At 44.6% G+C, this 17,852-nt stretch overlaps 1 protein-coding gene across 1 annotated transcript; it reads right to left on the bottom strand.

The window, feature by feature from the left end:
• Window positions 1-324: 324 nt before the first annotated feature.
• Window positions 325-12,239, bottom strand: PRDX6 (peroxiredoxin 6). Its single transcript, XM_015077808.3, has 5 exons — window positions 12,045-12,239; window positions 7,777-7,933; window positions 4,356-4,502; window positions 2,974-3,120; window positions 325-1,321 (listed from the first exon to the last, which is right to left on the bottom strand). Exons 1-5 carry the CDS (start codon window positions 12,137-12,139, stop codon window positions 1,193-1,195), a joined length of 675 nt encoding a protein of 224 aa, XP_014933294.1. The 5' UTR covers window positions 12,140-12,239; the 3' UTR covers window positions 325-1,192.
• Window positions 12,240-17,852: the final 5,613 nt, after the last annotated feature.

Below are 17,852 nucleotides of genomic sequence, written 5' to 3' on the forward strand. Positions count from 1 at the left end.
CAAGATTCACATTCTTAAGCCTTGTAAATCCAATTAAAGTAATATGTTAGGAGAGCTCTTTACAGCGGGGTGGGGGGGGTGGGGGGGGTGGGGGGGGGTGTCACAAACCCAAGGACCCAGGGAAGTAACAGGAAGGAGCGAAGTGGGCCAAGAGATGTGGTGAAATCTCCTTGTTCGTCAGCTGCTCCTCCACTTTCGTCACAAGAAATTTCACGTATCTGCCTTTGGAGAAAAGTACTGATGCCGATCCTAGCGAGCAAAGCTCTGCCCTTCGGGTCAGGAGTCTAAACTAGCACTTCAAAACGTGACAACAGAATTCTCTGATCCAGTTTTAACAAAGAATTTATTTGCTGATCCCCAAAAAGCAAAACTCAGAAAACAGCCCCACCCCCTCACTGCAAGAATAGTTCTATAACAAAACATTTTCAATCATTTCCTCCTTTCTTCCCAAGGTGTGCTCTTGCGCCCATCAGTGTAGAGCAGACAGACATATGGAAATACTTTGCATGAAAGGCACATGGCACTGTCGTATCGCTCACACCTCCTGGTCCACCTCCCTGGCAGGCAGGCAAGTGGAACTTCTTCTATAGCCTCTCTTTTTTAATAGAAATTTCTCGAAAAATTTTCGTTATAGCAAAATATTTAAAGATTCCTCCCCCGCTCATCCCACTTCAGTTATCTACTGAGAAAGTATAGAATTGAAAAGTTTGTTGCCCCCGCTGCGATCAAAACCCTGAAGAGTGGAGAATTTCTGGATACTCTACAGGTTTTTGGGTTATATACTCGTATCTACAGGGGAATCTGAACGTCAAGTTCTGGATTTGATTGGAACAGCTAAAAACCTGACAGTCATTCTATGATGGAGCAGAACAGACTTTCTCCACCATCAACTGACACTACCTCATCGACCCCACATCCTGTAGACATCCAAGACTTGAATCTCACATACAGACTACATTTCAGAGACAGCAGAGAGTGCTACGGTGCAGGAACAGAACAGAATGCTGGTGAAGGCACAGAGGAAAGGATCCCAAGAAATTTTTAGTGCCATTTTGTTTAATAAGCCAGTAGTATAGCAACCTAAAGGCCTTGGCTGTGATCACACCAGGATGTTGTTATGGAACAGGTGCAGGAGAACATGACTGGCAGCCGGCGTCCCCTGGCTCACTGTGCTAACCACCTCCTTGGGGGACTACGGCTGGGGCGTGTAACGGAGGTACTTCTTGCCAGATGGGAGCTCTTTGGTGAAGACTCCTTTAGGGAAAATTTTTTTGGCTTCATCTTCAGGGATGGTTGGAAGAACCATCACGCTATCGCCATCCTATTGAAAGACATTGAAAATAATGAAATTCACTCTTACAGTGAAGCCTGAAGGCCAAGAAGTAGCTTCAGAAAAGTAGCTACAGGTGCTCATGAGAATAACCCAGTATTGGTCACTCTCTCCCCTCTGAGGAATTTTGTTTTCACAGGATGATCTTCAACACTTTGCTGAGAGAACAATGTCCCCATCTTAACAAGAAATGGTCTTGTTTTAAACCCAGTGACGTCTTGGCACCACACTTTAAAATTTAAATTCTAAGTCCTTACCGCTGCCCGGTGTGAATGAATCGTGCCTCCTTGCCCCACCTCCCGCTCCTGCTCTTCCAGGCACGCTGGTTTTCCTCCCTCATATATATATATTTTTTAATGTTTATTTATTTTTGAGACAGAGACAGAGCATGAACAGGGGAGGGTCAGAGAGAGAGAAGGAGGCACAGAATCTGAAACAGGCTCCAGGCTCCGAGCTGTCAGCACAGAGCCCGCACGGACTGTGAGATCATGACCTGAGCCGAAGTCGGCCGCTCAACCGACGGAGCCACCCAGGCGCCCTTTCCTCCCTCATAAACAAGCACGACTTGGTCCCTTGCTTTCTTCATGTCCTTCCCAAAGTTCCCTTCAGAGAAAGGCCTTCTTTGACAGCCAATTATAAAACCTACCCTCCCACCCCTATGCTCCCACTCTCTCCACCTCTGCTTGATTTTTCTCAGTCACACTTATTGCCACCTAAAACACGGTAAACTTGCGTACTGTTTGTCTCCGCCCACTGGCATGTAAGCTCTCTGAGGGCAGGGACTCCCACTTACATTAATATTTATATTGTTCACTGTTGCTGTAGCCCAGAGCCCACTGCCTGGGCTCAATAAACACATGTTCAATGGACAGATACAGACTTTAAATGATTTGCCTGTCAGGAAAAACAAATCAACACAACCTGGTATTCAGGTGAACATATTTTAAAAAGGTAGCAATGTTAAGATGCCCTTGTGATATTATCCCTGTCTGAGAATTCTACATGGGGTTTGAAAGGCTAATTGAAGCTTAAGAGAAGTGAAATGCTCCAGACATTAATACACCAAATAGTTTTATAGCCATGACTCAAGTGGCCAATCTAAGTTTTGCTATAAATATTTTGCCAACATTTTGCTCGTTTTGGGAAGGGTTAAAGGTTTTTTAAAAAAAAAAATTATTTTATTAAGAAATCATTCTGGGTGGCTCAGTTGGTTAAGTATCCGACTCTTGGTTTCAGCTCAGGTCATGACCGCACACTTCGTGAGTTTGAGGGCCGCCCCAGGCTCCATGCTAAGGGATTGTCTCTCTCTCTATGCCTCTCCTCTCCCTTGCTCGTGCTCTTCCTCAAAATAAATAAATAAACTTAAAAAAGAAAAGGAATCATTCTGACCAATTAATTTGATCAAGTGATATGGAAGTTAGAAAGCAATACGGGGAGTTTGTATTTCATATAAAAATACAAAGAAGACCTTGACAATGGCCTCATAGTATATCTGAAACTCAGCCATAAGGAAAAGTCCTGCCAGTGTGTGTGTGTGCCAGAAAAAGAGCCCCAAGTAAGAAAGACCCAGAAGATAGCCATTTAGAGACTGGCCCCTTAGGCCTTGAAGGTGAGCTGGGTATCTGCCCTTTTAACGTCTTTACCTTCCAATCAACGGGGGTGGCAACCCTCTTTTCCGCTGTCAGCTGGAGAGAGGTAATTACCCTGAGAATCTCATCAAAGTTCCTGCCAGTGGTTGCTGGGTAGAGGATAGACAGCTTCAGCTTCTTATCAGGACCAAAGATAAATACCTGCAAAGCACACAGATGCATAAATAGGAATAATTCTTTTAAGTGTTTTTGATATCAAAGCTTCTTTGAAAGCTTTTTAGTTACTAGAAATGTTCAAGAGTGTAGAAAAAAACCAAAACCCAAACCCTGCCCCCAACCCTGCCCTCAGCAAACATCTAGGAGGATACATCAAACTATTAATCTGGGTGGCTTCAGTGTAGATAATTTTCTTCTCCAGGTTCTTTTTCTTTTCTTTTTTTTTTTTTTAACGTTGATTTATTTTTGAAGGAGAGAGAGACAGAGTGTGAGTGGGGGAGGGGCAGAGAGAGGGAGACCCAGAATCTGAAGCAGGCTCCAGGCTCTGAGCTGTCAGCACAGGGCCCGATGCAGGGCTTGAACTCACAAACCTCGAGATACGACCTGAGCTGAAGTTGGAGGCTTAAACGACTGAGCTACTCAGACGCCCCTCCATGTTATTTTTCTAAACTTAGAAGGGAATTCTATTTGGTTCTGGGTGTCTCAGTAAGAAAACCTGATATGCAAATTGAATCCAGGAAAGGCCTCAGGAAGGTACTATGTTAATTAGGGATGATTACCTTAAAAATATACTAATGGGGGTGGGGGACACCTGGATGTCTCAGTCGGTTAAGTGTCTGACTTTGGCTCAGGTTATGATCTCACAGTTCCCGAGTTCAAGCCCTGTGTCGGGTTTCTGTGATGACAGTTCAGAGCCTGGAGCCTGCTTCAGATTCTGTCTCCCTCTCTCTCTGCCCCTCCCCCACTCGCACTCTGTCTCTCTCTCAAAAAATGAATAAACATTAAAAAAACTTTAAAAAAATATACTGATGGGAGTTGATACCAGTCTTCAAATAGTTGTACAGTTTTGCAGATGAGGGATTAAGTCTGTTCTCTAGTAGGTAAGGACAAACAGGAATTCCCAGCCACAGTTGCCTTATGAAGAAGGGTATTATGGCCCCACCACTTTAAAAGAGAGGACTGCTCGGAGAGCTGGGAAAAAGATTCCTCAATTCTAGATGATATCTTATGATCAACTACTTATTTTATGTACATTTCCAAAAGTTATCAAATTTAGCTGAAAATTTTACTTTGCTTCAGCAGTACGGATGGTCAGTGAGATTGCCGCTAATTATTTCGTAACTGGAGATATTCCCCTATTCCTCGAGTCGGTGTAAGCACTCAGCTGTACACGGAGCCTGGCCGGTCCTGAGGACAACTAATGGATTTCTACAACTCACCACACGAGCTGTCACAGGCATGCCCTTTTCGTCCTTCTCTGCTGGGTCCAGCATGCCTAACAGGATGGCAAGGTCCCGATTCTTATCATCAATGATGGGGAAAGGTAATTTTTCTGTGGGCTCCTGACCATTGTAAGCATTGATATCCTGAAATGCAGGTGAAAGGGAAAAAAAAAATCTAAACCAGGCACATTCTTTGAATTCAATGAACATCTTGCAAGATAGGGAAGAGGAACACAATCATAATTTTCTCTAAGCGATTTTAGTAAAAAAAAAATGAACGAATGAACACTCCTCACCCCAATCACTCACTGACAGAAATAACAGTACAGTACAGTACTTAGGTTATAACCACAGACCCTTTTCATGCCCAGGTCTCTTAAAATTTGGCATGATTTTACTGCCCACAGAAAGCAGCAAGAAATGCTTTAAAAGTTGAATGCTGTAGAGTTAGATCCCAATCTAAGGTACCTCTCTGGGTACCCAACAAGTAAATACCATCAGAAATAATGTGTTCATTAAGTCCATCACATCTAAAAGTAATGCCACATGCAAAGATAATTCTACAGATCTGGTCCCTGCCCGCTAAGAACCCCGACCCAGACATTAAGCTACTACACAGCAGATACTAAGAAATGAAAAAAAAAAAAACCCATAAAATTTGAAGCAAATCCAAGAATGGAGAGTTGAATATACACTTTAAGGACAAGTCCAAGGTAAATTTACACTAGGGTGAAATCCACATAGAAAACAAAGCATTTCAGGTCTGAACTGAAAGACAATAATGTACTTTCCTCCTTATTCTACTCTCTTCCCCTACTAAACTTCACTCATTTACATTCATTCCTACCTTTCCTATCCCTAGAAGCCTTTGAAAAAGAAAATCTAGCTCCCGTATTTGATCAAGTAATGATACAGCACTTCCCGTGGGGTAAGCACCAGGGCAAGTGCATGTGGATGAGTGAGGCGTGGCACCTGCCTTCAAAGAAACTTCTACTTTGGTTAAGATGATTCCCATGTGAAGTAGCAGCAAATGCAAGACTCTAATATTTACATGGCAGATTGTAAATGCTGAAGTATATTAATGTCCCCATTGACAGATAGGTCTCCTGAGTTAGGAAAGACTTCAGGAGAGATTCTACCTGGGGCCTTGAAGGATGGATGAGATTTTTCACAGGGAAGAGGAGCAGTATTAATGAAACATGCAGGCAGGTCTGAGCATAAATAACTGAGAAGAGAGTGAGTAACTTAGCTGGGTAGAGCTTTAGGAAGCAGCGGGAGAGAGGATTTAAGGTTGGAATAAGGTCTGTTTATTATGTGGAGCCTTAAAAGTAATATAGGGGTTGAGGTCATGGCGGATATAGAGCCTCTGTCAATTTCTCAGTAGAGATGCGACAGGACAGAAGTGGTACAGGTGAACTTTGAAACGGGTAACAACACATTTTGACGTGTTCCTTAATTTTATTATCTTAACTTCCTTTCTGTTGTCACTGGCCCCCCATCAACTCATCACAACTAAATAATAATCAAAAGGGCTTTCCTGAAGTTTCCTATGTAACCAGTTGAGTGCCAAAGTTTGGCCACTGCTTCTGATAGGTGGGACTTGTTTCCTGTTCAGTGCTCTCACAATTCTGAAAATTCAAGGCAGAGGCTCACAGGCTAAAATGAGCCCGGGCATGCTCCTACTTTAAAAGGTGTTTTACAAGAGGCAATCAACTCTTCCTTTGGTGGTTTCTAGTTTCAATGGCTGCTGTACGGTAATAAACGGTCAACACTGCCACTTCCCTGATGGGCATTACGTTATATCCACGAACACCAAAGAACCACATGCTTTGACTTTATTCTAGCCTAAATCAGATGAATTCCTACTCTCTATCATGTAGTATCAATGACAGCATTGGTTTGAGGTTCCAATTGCACTGCCATCCTTTCCTAGCCAGCCAACCCTGAGCAAGTCCCTCCAACTCTGTGGGAGGAAAAGTATTCTCACTGGCAAACATGAGAGCATAGTGCAGAAATGCACTTACCAGTCGCAGCCAAATGTAAGGGATGAAAAAAATGCCACTGTAAGCAAGAGAAATCCCCTTCTCTTTTCTCCTGTATATGATGCTTCTAATCTCGGGCACTTAGAATTAACTAGCAGGAAATGGCCAAGGGCTGCAGCCCCAGGTGGCCAGCTCACAAGTCAGTACCACATCTTTTATTCAGTTGCATAACAAGTGCTTGACAGAGTGCCTAGTACATTGTAAGCATCCTTCAGAGCTTACCTATCATCACTTTTTAGTGGCACATCATCGCAAAGTCATCAAAATGTCCTCAAGTTTAGACCACCACATTTATTGTCCAAGTAAATCGTTTGTTGAAAGTAGACAATTCCTTCCGTTCGTGCATTCAACACACAGAGACTGACTGCCTAGGATACACTGAGTGCCAAGCACTGTTCGGCAGAGCACAAAATAGGAGTCTGCCTTGCTGAGCCTGATGGGTGTGGACAAATGAACAAATGAAACTAGCAACGTGCAGAACATTTTATTTTAGATGGTGACAATACTAAAGAAAAAATCACAGGGGGATAAGGAACATGGAGGGGAGTTATAATTTTAGATAAGGAGGCCATGGAAGAAGGCCTTGATGAGGTAGCATTTGAGTCAAGACTTGAAAGCAGGAAGGGCACAAGCCACAAAGCTACCCGAGGAAAGTCTTCCAAATAGTATTTTGCATCATTTTAAAGGCAGAGCAAACAAGTTTACTGATGAACCAGACATGGATATGGAAAAACCAGAGGAATTCAGGATGATGCCTAGATTTTGGCCAACTATGAAAACGCAGTGTCCATTAGCTAAGATGAGTAAGATCTCGGATTAAGAAAAGGAAGCCAGTGTCAGACATACTAGGTGTGAGATGACAGGACATCCCAGGGGAGATGGGAGTTGGCGGTGGTCGTAGCAGGCTGGGAACCAGCAGTGTCTGGCCTAGAGATGGAAATTCAGGAATCACAGCATTTAGATGTGAGTGGATGAGCGCACCAAGGGGAAGGGTATAGATAAAAAGAGACGGTGTCCAATAAATGAATTCAGGGCAACTTTAGCATAACTAGGAGTTGGGGGTGAGGAAGCTCACTCTGACCATAAACAGGAATAGCTCAAGATGTGGTGTCTGGAAGCCATGAGAGGAAAATGTTCCAGGATATACAACGACCAGTGGGTTGAAGGCTGCTAGTGGGCCGGGAAAGACGAGGGCTAAAAACCGAGCATTGCATTTAGCAAGGTAGAGATCACTGTGCAGTTTAAGTCAGATTTTCAATAATAGGTGAAGTCTGAACTTGAAGTTACTTGTACCTTTACCTCAAAAAACCCAAGCTACTCTACATAATTTATACCTTGATTTATAACCTCAAAGCACATGCCAATTGGTACTATACCTTGCTCCAGGCAAGATGGTCTTCAACACTATCCACTGAGAGGGCAATCATTTTCACGTTCTTCTTGGCAAATTCGGGTGCCAGCTTTGCGGCTCTGCCGAGCTCCGTGGTACACACGGGGGTGAAATCCCGAGGGTGCGAGAAGAGAATGCCCCATCTGAGATGAAGGAAAAGGAAGCCACAGCTTATTGGAGGGATTATCACCGTCATGTAGAATGAGAAATCACAAATCCTATGTCAAAAATGACTTCCTTTTTAAATAAGTGCTTATGAGGACAATTACTTTTAAATTTTTGTCGAGGAATGCTTTTTGATCTTCTGACTTCCAGAAAAGCCTATGTTGAAAGCCCGATTCAACCGAATATATGAAATTCCACATGATAAATGTCTTAGGAGACTGTAATTTAAGGGTGTTGCCTCCTTAAATAACTACAGGGCCACCCTGACTCTTTTTCAGCACATAAAATCTGTGCTACTCAAACCAACAAGCTTACTGAAATACCTTTTCCCCCCTTCTTACCCACTTCTACTTTTTTTCTAGGCTATAATAATGGATGTCCCAATATGCCCCAATCCAACCAAATGCCTGACTGCAATAATAAACAGGTTACATAATCTCAAATAAATAGGCTTCTATCCTCTATTTATATGTAAAATTAAAGCTGACACTTGGCTTCTTTGTAGTGAGTGGATATAAAAACTTTTGTAAAGCTACCAAGCCTGCCAAGCAGGACACCCAATCTCTGCACCCTGACGAAGCTACCGCACTTTTGAGTTTTACCTGTCTCTTCCTTTGCAGTTTCTTTTCCTTTTTGCTTTAGTCCAAGTAGGCAAGAAAACTGGCCGCCTACAACACAGATTTTGACAACTACAGATTCTTAGGTAAACATGAATATCTAAATCATCATTACCTAGGATGAAACTTTATATAGATTTTTAAGCATATTTCCAGCTAAAAGTCACCAAGAACTTTTGGAATACCATTTCCTTCTCCCTGGCAACAGAACTACTCTTCTGACTGAAAAGGAAAATTTAACACCGGGTTCTCCACACCCCGCTGGACTTGTGTTAAACCAGGATCCTAAACTACTAAATAACTCAACTCAGTCTAGATGCCAAGCTTGACCTCTCAAAATCTGCCAAGTTTCCTGAGGCACAAAGAACAAAGCAGAGACAAGGGTACCTCCCTCCCACCTACATCTGCCACTCAACTCCCAAGGCTTCAGGAAAGGAAAAGCCTTCCTACAATGAGGATAGAGGGCCCTATGGCAAGACTGGGAAGAGAGAGGTAATATTTTGAAGATTCTGGAGGTTTGTGGTATGTTTACTTTTTTATAAAGGACAGTAAGAGGGCTATACATCTTATGATATAAATAATCTAGGTATGGGTAAAAAATCTAGGCCTTTGATTCTATGGTAAAGGATCTGCTTAAGGGTCAGATGAGACTTACGAGAAAGTTTCCAAGAGTTGAGAGAAAAACAGGGCATTTCTTCCTGAGTTGTTAAAGGGTTGATGAATTAGAAGCGTCAGACACACTCTTTCCATTGTGCATCGAAAAGGTTTTGCTGAATCATGCTAAGGAACTCAGTTTAAGCCACTTCACATCCTGTCCCCCTCAGAGGCCAAACTCCAGTGTGCCACATGGCTAGGAAGAGGGTAAGTCTGAGGATGTCTTACTATGATCTGCATTCCCCTCTAAGTCTCCCTAACTGTGTGTGCTCTTAAGAGGAGTTCAATTACATTATCCCATTTCCTTCATTCCTCATTTTCAAAAGACAAAAGGTTTCCTCCTTTAAGGGAAGGGTCCTCACTCACTAACTCCCAGAAAACCCCAGGAAAACAAGTTTTGTTTGGTGAAGATGTACTGTAAAGAAGCTGCTTCTACCATATACACAAAGAAACAGAGCTAAAGCTCATTAAACTCACCAAATGAAGCACCCAAACCCCTTAGTTGTTTCTAGTTGTCAGGGGTAGGGCAGATACCTGTAATGTTTGAAATTATTTTTTTTTCCTCCAAAAAACACCTAGATCAAAAGCTGACCTCTGAATTGAGATCACACACAGAACGGAGTCCCTGGGGGAAATTGCATTAGGCAAAACCATGTATTATAATTATAAAAAGAGCTCAAACTTCTTTTCAAGGTAGGGGAGGGAACACAATCCCAGGCGTGACCTGAGGCAGACTTGTTATATTTTTGTTTGTAGATGCAGATATTTTTCTCATCTTCCTACTGGTGGCTCCCTGAGAAGGCACCACTTTTAATAAAATCAGGATAGACCCAGGGGCAAATAAACAACAGCAAGAAACCCAAAAAAGTAGGGTTAGCTTAAATAGTGATGGCATTTATAATTATTGCTATAATAAATGTTTTATGTCAATATTTATCTTTATACAATCTAAGAGTTCTGATAAGATTTTGTTCTATGGGGATGAGGACTGTAGATAGGAATGGAAAGGAACATACTCTAAAAATCCCATGGACTTTAGGAGAAATACTAATACCTAGATTACGAGATTGGACACAGTCTGTATATCTCTCCCTGCCTTTAAGGTCTGAATGTTCCATTTTTCATCTTTTTCTAGCCTAGTCCTCTCTTTCACAAAGCTTAGCTTTTCCCTTAAATTGGCAGCTGGAAAATAGACTTAAGAGAGTGTAAAGGGCTGTGTAGGCCTAAGTGGGTAAGAATCCCTCCCAGGTTCTCTGCATAGCCCTGTCCACTCATTGATGAATGTCATAAACTTCCCTCTCTCTGTCTATACACATATATATCTGGACACTGTAAATAAAATAAGGACACAAATCATGGAGGATTTGTTAAGCCTCAGAACACCACAGTGCAGAAAATACGAACAAAAAGCCAGGAGCAGAGTCATAAATGCAGAGAACTGGTGGCTGCCAGAGGGGGTGGGGGGGATGAGTGAAATAGATCAAGGGGATTAAGAGGTACAAACTGCAGTTATAAAATAAATTAGTCATGGGGATAAAAAGCACAGCATGGGAAACAATAATATTATAATGCATGGTGACAGATGGTGACTACTAACTGTGATGGGCACTGAGTAATGTATAGAATTGTCTAATCACTATATTGTACACCTGAAACTAATATAACACTGTGTGTCAACTATACTTCAATAATTAAAAAAAAAAAAAAGGGAAAACCAGTGTGGTGGGACCACTGGAACTCCAGAGCCATAATATAATGACACATATCTGGGAGGTTTCAGATTAAAACCAAGCAACTTAAAAGCTTGCTGATTCAGGGGCTGTAAAACGTAAAACCTGGGCAACACCAATTTACTCCTAGTCATAATGGTCTGACTGCCAGGCCAGATCTGGCTATCGCCGGCAAGGCCACGTGCTGGAAGCAAAGAAGTGGGGGGAAGAAGCAGTGAGGGGCACATGACTGGGAAACAAAAGGGTCTCATAAGCGGGGAGGTCCAGGCGTCCAGGAGCCTGCAGTGGCCTACCGCGGCAAGAACAGGCCATTGCAACTGAGCAACCTCAGAAAGCCCTTCACTTCAAGTGTTGCAAGTTCTGGAATGAAGGACACACCTACATACAGAATGTTCTTGGTTCCTCCCAAAGCTGTTATCAAATCATATCCCAGCCACAGGAGGAGGCTCTGGACAAAAAGTCTTTCAGCCACTTATTTGGCAGCTGGTGGTTTAAATTTTTACATTTTGTGTCGAGAAGCCTGCAAATACCACTGCAGCAAGCAAGTCCTCGGCGCGCTGGGCCGTCCGGAACCTTCCGCCCACAGCAGTGTCCTCAGACTCTGGCCTTAGACACTCACCTTCCCCCAGGGAGCAAATTCCAGCACCGAGGGAGGGAGTGCTACCCTGGGCACAAGTCCCGGGAAGTGACCCCTGATGCAGTCCGGCCCTCGCCCCAGCCGCCTCAACTCGGCCACGCTCCTTGCACCCCTTACCAAACCAAGTGATAAAGGCAACAAACCCTCCGCATCGGCCTCCGGTGCCCTTACCTGCTGGAACCCAATTTCGTTCCCCTCCCCCCTTCCCGCCGCGGAGCCGGCTCAGCCACATGGGGGCCGCCGGCGGAATGGGGTCGAGGGGCCGGCCCCCAGCAGCGCTCGGCCGACGCGGGGCAGGAGCCACTCGGCCAGAGGCACGTGCAGGAACCGGTGCGGGGAGGAGGCGGGCGGCGACCAGGGGGCTGAGCTGGGAGGACGGAAGGTAGAAGAAAGAGGGAAGGCACCTCCGAGGCCGGGCGTAACCCGAGGACGCTGCGAGGTGGCCACTTACGAGTCTCCCAGATAGTCGTGGAAACGGATACGGCCGATGGTAGTATTGGCCTCGAAGTTGGGAGCCTCGTCCCCAAGAAGGAGACCTCCAGGCATGGCGGCAGCAGTGACGCGGGAAGACGAGGACGCGCAGCAGCGGCAGTCACCAGCTTGCCGGCTCCGGCGGTGTGGGTGCCGGCCGCAGAGTAAGTGGGGCCGCGAGGGGCGGGAAGGGAGCGGCGTGGGCGGGGCCAGAGGCGGAGTCTGAGCGGGGCGGGGCCGTGGCACGGCGAGGGGCGGGGCGGAACCGGGCCGCAGGCCGAAGGACAGAGCCGCTGCTGGCGCGGGTGGGATGGCGGCCGGAGCAGGCCGGAGCAAGGGGCGGAGCGAGGGGCGGAGCAAGGGCGGGTCAGTTCTGGGTCCTGGTCTCCTGCCTCTGAACCTGCCGGGAATCTGTGGGCGCCGGCGCCTGTCTCCACTCACGTGACGTGGGACTCAGTGACCCCTGAAGGCTTGGGGGTGAGAAGGTTTGATCATGCAGTGCGTCTGGGCTTTGGTGGTGCAAGGAAGCGGGTCGCAGTAGAAGGGGAGCCCCAAGGCGGAGAATCGGGGTGGGGGATGACGAATCCGCGATCCTCCTGTACGTTCACTCTTGGTCGCCTGACCCCTCCACTTACCCCTCTGTAAGTGTGAGCTTCTGGAATCCTGACCGCCCCAGCCAGCCTAGTCATCACGCACTCTGTATATCAGAGGATGTGGCAAGACCCAGACGTGTAAGGGACCTTATGTCAGAGGAAGTGGCTTTCGTATTGCAGCAAAAATTCCAGCACCTATGTCAGTCAGTGCTTGGGGGAATGTGACTAAACTTTTATTGCCCTCCCCTCTCCCAGAGTTCATTATGAACCATAAAATATTCAACACAATTATCCTGAAATCTACATATGCATTTTAAAACATACTTCTTGTGGTCTGCTGTACGCAAGTCAACTCTACCACCCAAGGAAGTGGGAAGTTTTTTTTATATATAAGTTATTGCCAAATTGGTTTCCATACAACACCCAGTGCTCATCCCAACAGGTGCCCTCTTCAATGCCCATCACCCACTTTCCCCTCTCCCCCACCCCCCATCAACCCTCAGTTCTCAGTATTTAAGAGTCTTTTATGGTTCACCTCCTTCCCTCTCTGTAACTTTTTTTTCCCCCTTCCCCTCCCCCCTGGTCTTCTGTTAAGTTTCTCAGGATCCACATATGAGTGAAAACATATGGTATCTGTCTTTCTCTGCCTGACTTACTTCACTTAGCATAATACCCTCCAGTTCCATCCACGTTGCTACAAACTGCCAGATTTCATTCTTTCTCGTTGCCAAGATTCCATTGTATATATATATAAACCACATCTTCTTTATCCATTCGTCAGTTGATGGACATTTCGGCTCTTTCCATAATTTGTCTATTGTTGAAAGTGCTGCTGTCAACATTGGGGTGTAAGAGCCCCTATGCATCAGCACTCCTGTATCCCTTGGGTAAATTCCTAGCAGTGCTATTGCTGGGTCATAGGGTAGATCTATTTTTAATTTTTTGAGGAACCTCCACACTGTTTTCCAGAGTGGCTGCACCAGTTTGCATTCCCACCAGCAGTGCAAGAGGGTTCCCATTTCTCCACATCCTCTCCAGCCTCTATAGTCTCCTGATTTGTTCATTTTAGCCACTCTGACCTGCATGAGGTGGTATCTGAGTGCGGTTTTGATTTGTATTTCCCTGATGAGGAGTGACGTTGAGCATCCTTTCATGTGCCTGTTGGCCATCTGGATGTCTTCTTTAGAAAAGTGTCTATGCATGTCTTCTGCCCATTTCTTCACTGGATTACTTGTTTTTCGGGTGTAGAGTCTGGTGAGTTGCAAGTGGGAAGTTTAGGTTCATTTATTTGCTCTCTATGTGCCAAGTGTGAGGTAGATAGACAAAATGACTGTTCTCTTGGAGCTTTCATTCTAGTGGGGGAGACATAACTAAATGAGAATATATTAGATAGCCGTAAATCCTATTTAGAGAAATAAAATAAGGTTATGTGCTAGAGGGTGACTGGGGTGCTGCTTTGCATTGGATGGTCTGGTCTGGGAAAGCCTCCAGGATAATGTAGGTAAACTACTTAGCACATAGTAAGTGCTCTGGAAATGGTAGCTGTTATTTGGCTGATGATAATGGCTTATGCAATACATCTTTCTTTGCCAACTATGTGCATGGCACTGTGCCAGGCCTGGTGACTGCAGTCCCTGCTCTTATAGGGAAGGCAGATGTACATGCAGTTTTGATAAAATTATGGAGTAAATGCTGATGGGAGAGGGTGCCAAATGGTTGGAGTTCAGAAGTGGGAAAAATCCTCTGCATGAAGCTCCTTAGCCTTAGGAAGGCACATGGTAGTGTTAAGAGAAGTGACTCACATACTGCAGTTTTAGTTTGCATCATAGTGCTGTGTGTGGGGTGCATGTGTGTGTGTGTGTGTGTGTGTGTGTGTACGCTAACCGGATTTACTCAGTTCTCCTCTGAACAAGGATTTACAGTAAGATTATTGGTAAAATTTCTAGCCACTCTAGAGAACTCCATAAAGCTACTGTAATTTGATATCTCAACTAATTTGATTCCAGGCTTTGGTTTTGAAAGTGCTATGTCTTAAATCCTTTTGCGGGGGAGGGAGAAAGAGAGGAGGGAAAGGAGGGTAATTTTATCTTAATGCACTATTAATAACACCATGGAGATAGCATAGGAAACACAGATATACCACAAATATGGAGAATGAATATAAAAACAGACCACTGATTGCTATAAAAAGCATAATCATGGAACTGTCTGTTGTAAATTAAGCAAATGAGCGTATAATAAAATCTGATAAACGCCTGTTAGCATTTATAGCTCCAGAGACTGCACCCCAGAAATCCTCATGCACTCTGCATGCTTATTTGCTTTGTCTTTGTAGCATTTTAAATTCTTTTGAATTAGCTGACAACATTTGAAAGATAGATCTTTCTTTCTTTCTTTCCTTCTTTCTTTCTTTCTTTCTTTCTTTCTTTTTGCAAAAATATCTGGATTTCTGTCTCCTGGAAAGGCAGAAGGTGTAGCCACACTGGACCCGTATTCCATGTGGGTGAACAGTGGCTGGAGAGAAGCCTTCTAAGGGTGCAAATGTTCCCTGTTATTCAGAAGGTCCTTCGCCACTTACTGACGTTAAGTGCCTATTGTCATTTTAACCCCACTCTTGCACTGTTGTTTTTCTTAGAGTAGAATTAGGAGGAAAATGGATCCTATCCTAATGTATCCCTATTCTATCAAAATTGTGACAATGAAAGGTTGACCAAGGGCCATACGTTTCCAGGAGGAACAAGATAGAGCATATCTTTGTCAAAGTAAAGAATATTCCCATATACTTAATGTGCAAAGTTGAAAGAACACCATCTGTCCTGCCTGGCCCTTGTAGGGAGTTAGTTTAACTTCCATACTACATGGAAGGCGGATGCTTCATGGGCTGAGGCCATTCCAGAGGAAAGAAGTGCCACGGAAAAAGGAAGAAGGGAGGCAGGGCAAGGAAGACATTCCAGGGAGAGGCCAGAATGTGGAAAAAAAGGAGACGAGGCTAAGGGAGGGATTTACTTTGCAGAGGGGGTAGAGGCTCTGATATCAGGGGGGAAAAAAGTTGTCAGGCTGCTGGCAGGGTTGGGGAGAATCTTGAAGTCCTTAGAAGTAACTCCCTGGTGACAGGAAGAAGGGGATTGCAGGGATTTTCAGAGGGCTTTGACTCCTGTCTGATTGATAGGCTCTTCTGTCTTTACCGCTTTGGACAGACTGAAGGAAAGGGTGAAGGAATTGACAATGGTCATTTGGAAAATCAATAGTGCATTACGTTTCTCTCTCTTGTTCTCTCCTTAGGTTGTGAACTACTAAAGGCTTGACCATATTTTTTTACTGGTAAACATTTGTGACCCGTTAGATGCGGTGGGCATTGGGCTAGATTACACAAAGTGTTGGAGAAGCATTTGTCTACCTCCTGCAGCCACACCAACAAAGTCTGTCTGCCTGCAGCTGGAAATAAAAGAGCAATGTGTCCCTAGTTATAATTGTAGCTAGGGAAAAATTCTTATGCGTGTAGGAGGAGATACGGAAAACTTGAAATTAATGTTAGGAAGGTGGGCTTGGGTTTTTAAAAGCAGTTCTTATAAGCTCTCGTGTTAAATCTGATTGTCTTTTTCAGAAATAAAAATAGAAAGAAGGCTGGCCCACAGGAAACTGTTCCTGCTATTCAGGACAGTGCTGTCCACCTGCTAGTGAGTAGGGCTGTTAATCTCTCCACTGCCCTTCTTTGTCTTGTGTAACGCGGTTGCTTCTCCCCTACTGTATCTGCTACAGGACATCTGCATTCTGGAAAGAAACCAATGTGGGAGAGAAAATGAAAGGACGACAACTTGTAAAATGCTAGACTGATGAATAACTCTCAGTAGGGCTCTGGAGTAGTAAGTTCTGACACTTATTTTCCCAAGTAAAGCACCCTAAAAGTTTACTGTTTACCCTGAAAGAGATTGCTTAGTAAGTTTTCACAGATAATGATTGGTGGGGGTGGGGTGGGGGTATTTGTTACAAAGGGTTAAAGGATTAGGTTTAGAGATGTCATACAATCATGGGTAACTAAAGACCACATGCCAACTTAAGTATTTGGTAGCCAGTTCTCTCATCTGCTTTTAGTTGAGCATAAGGGGCCCGAGGCTATATAGGGAAGAATTTATTACTGTTACAGAGCGGGCAGTGAATATAAATTTGTGAAGCTTCATATCTGGAGATCCATAGAAACTGTCATAGAGAGGAAAGAGGGGAAAGGGGAAGAGAGAGAGAAAAGAGAGAAAGTGGTCAGCACAGAAGTCACAAGAGCTGGTGGGGAGGAGACAGAAGGAAAACAAGGAGAAAGGGAAGTTTGGAGAGGAACAAGTTTGGATGCTTGCCCGCCTTGCCTGGACCTCCCTCCACAGGAAAGCTGGCCACATGGTCCTGCCACTCTGGCCATTGGTGATTGCACAGGTCTGGGTGTCTGGCCCAAAGGCAGTTCATCCTCTAAACTGGCTAGCAGCCCGTGAGGGAGCCTGGCACAAAGTGTTTTATTATGGGATCCTCTCTTGGTGGCTGGAATGCAAGAGCGCAGATTCAGTCAGCAGTTCACAGCCGGGACAGAAGCTGAGAGATGGTCAGGGAGGGTAGTAAGCAGAAGCCATGACGCGGTCCTGAGAAGAGCGGAGAGTGGCAGGCACTCTAGAAGCAGAGCGGCAGGTGACTGATGGCTGAGGGGAGATAAGCACGGAGTCACTACCGGCCTGCTAGCTTCCGAAGGCAAACTCTCTGAGGCCTAGTGCCAGGAGCGAACTAAAGGTCAGTGGTGGGAGAAGTCCTCCCCAGGGACAGGGAATCAAGTTATGCATCGCCTGGGAATTTAAATGTAATAAGATCAGTCTGCTTGTTATTATTAACAAAATCTGGCACTTCTAAGCAATGTTGGTGATAAAACAGTCCTAGAAAAATCTGGATGTTGGTCTAAATTGTCAACAATTGCTGCAGTTCTTGTTGAGTTTTAGGAGTGTATACATAAGCTCCAGCTTAGCACATTTTAATTACTTCTTCTTTGGGGAATAAAAATATTCTGCATACAAGTTAATTTGGAGAACTCTCCATCATATAGTCAGCTCTGTATATGTGGACCTCATTTATTCCAAGATTGATCGTGGTTCAAACTGTCTTCCAGCACAGTTTCTGCTGATAACTCTGGCATTTAATAATTACTGCATTTAAATAGTAGATTT

This window comes from Acinonyx jubatus, chromosome E4, assembly GCF_027475565.1.
Source record: "Acinonyx jubatus isolate Ajub_Pintada_27869175 chromosome E4, VMU_Ajub_asm_v1.0, whole genome shotgun sequence".
Lineage (NCBI taxonomy): Eukaryota > Metazoa > Chordata > Mammalia > Carnivora > Felidae > Acinonyx > Acinonyx jubatus.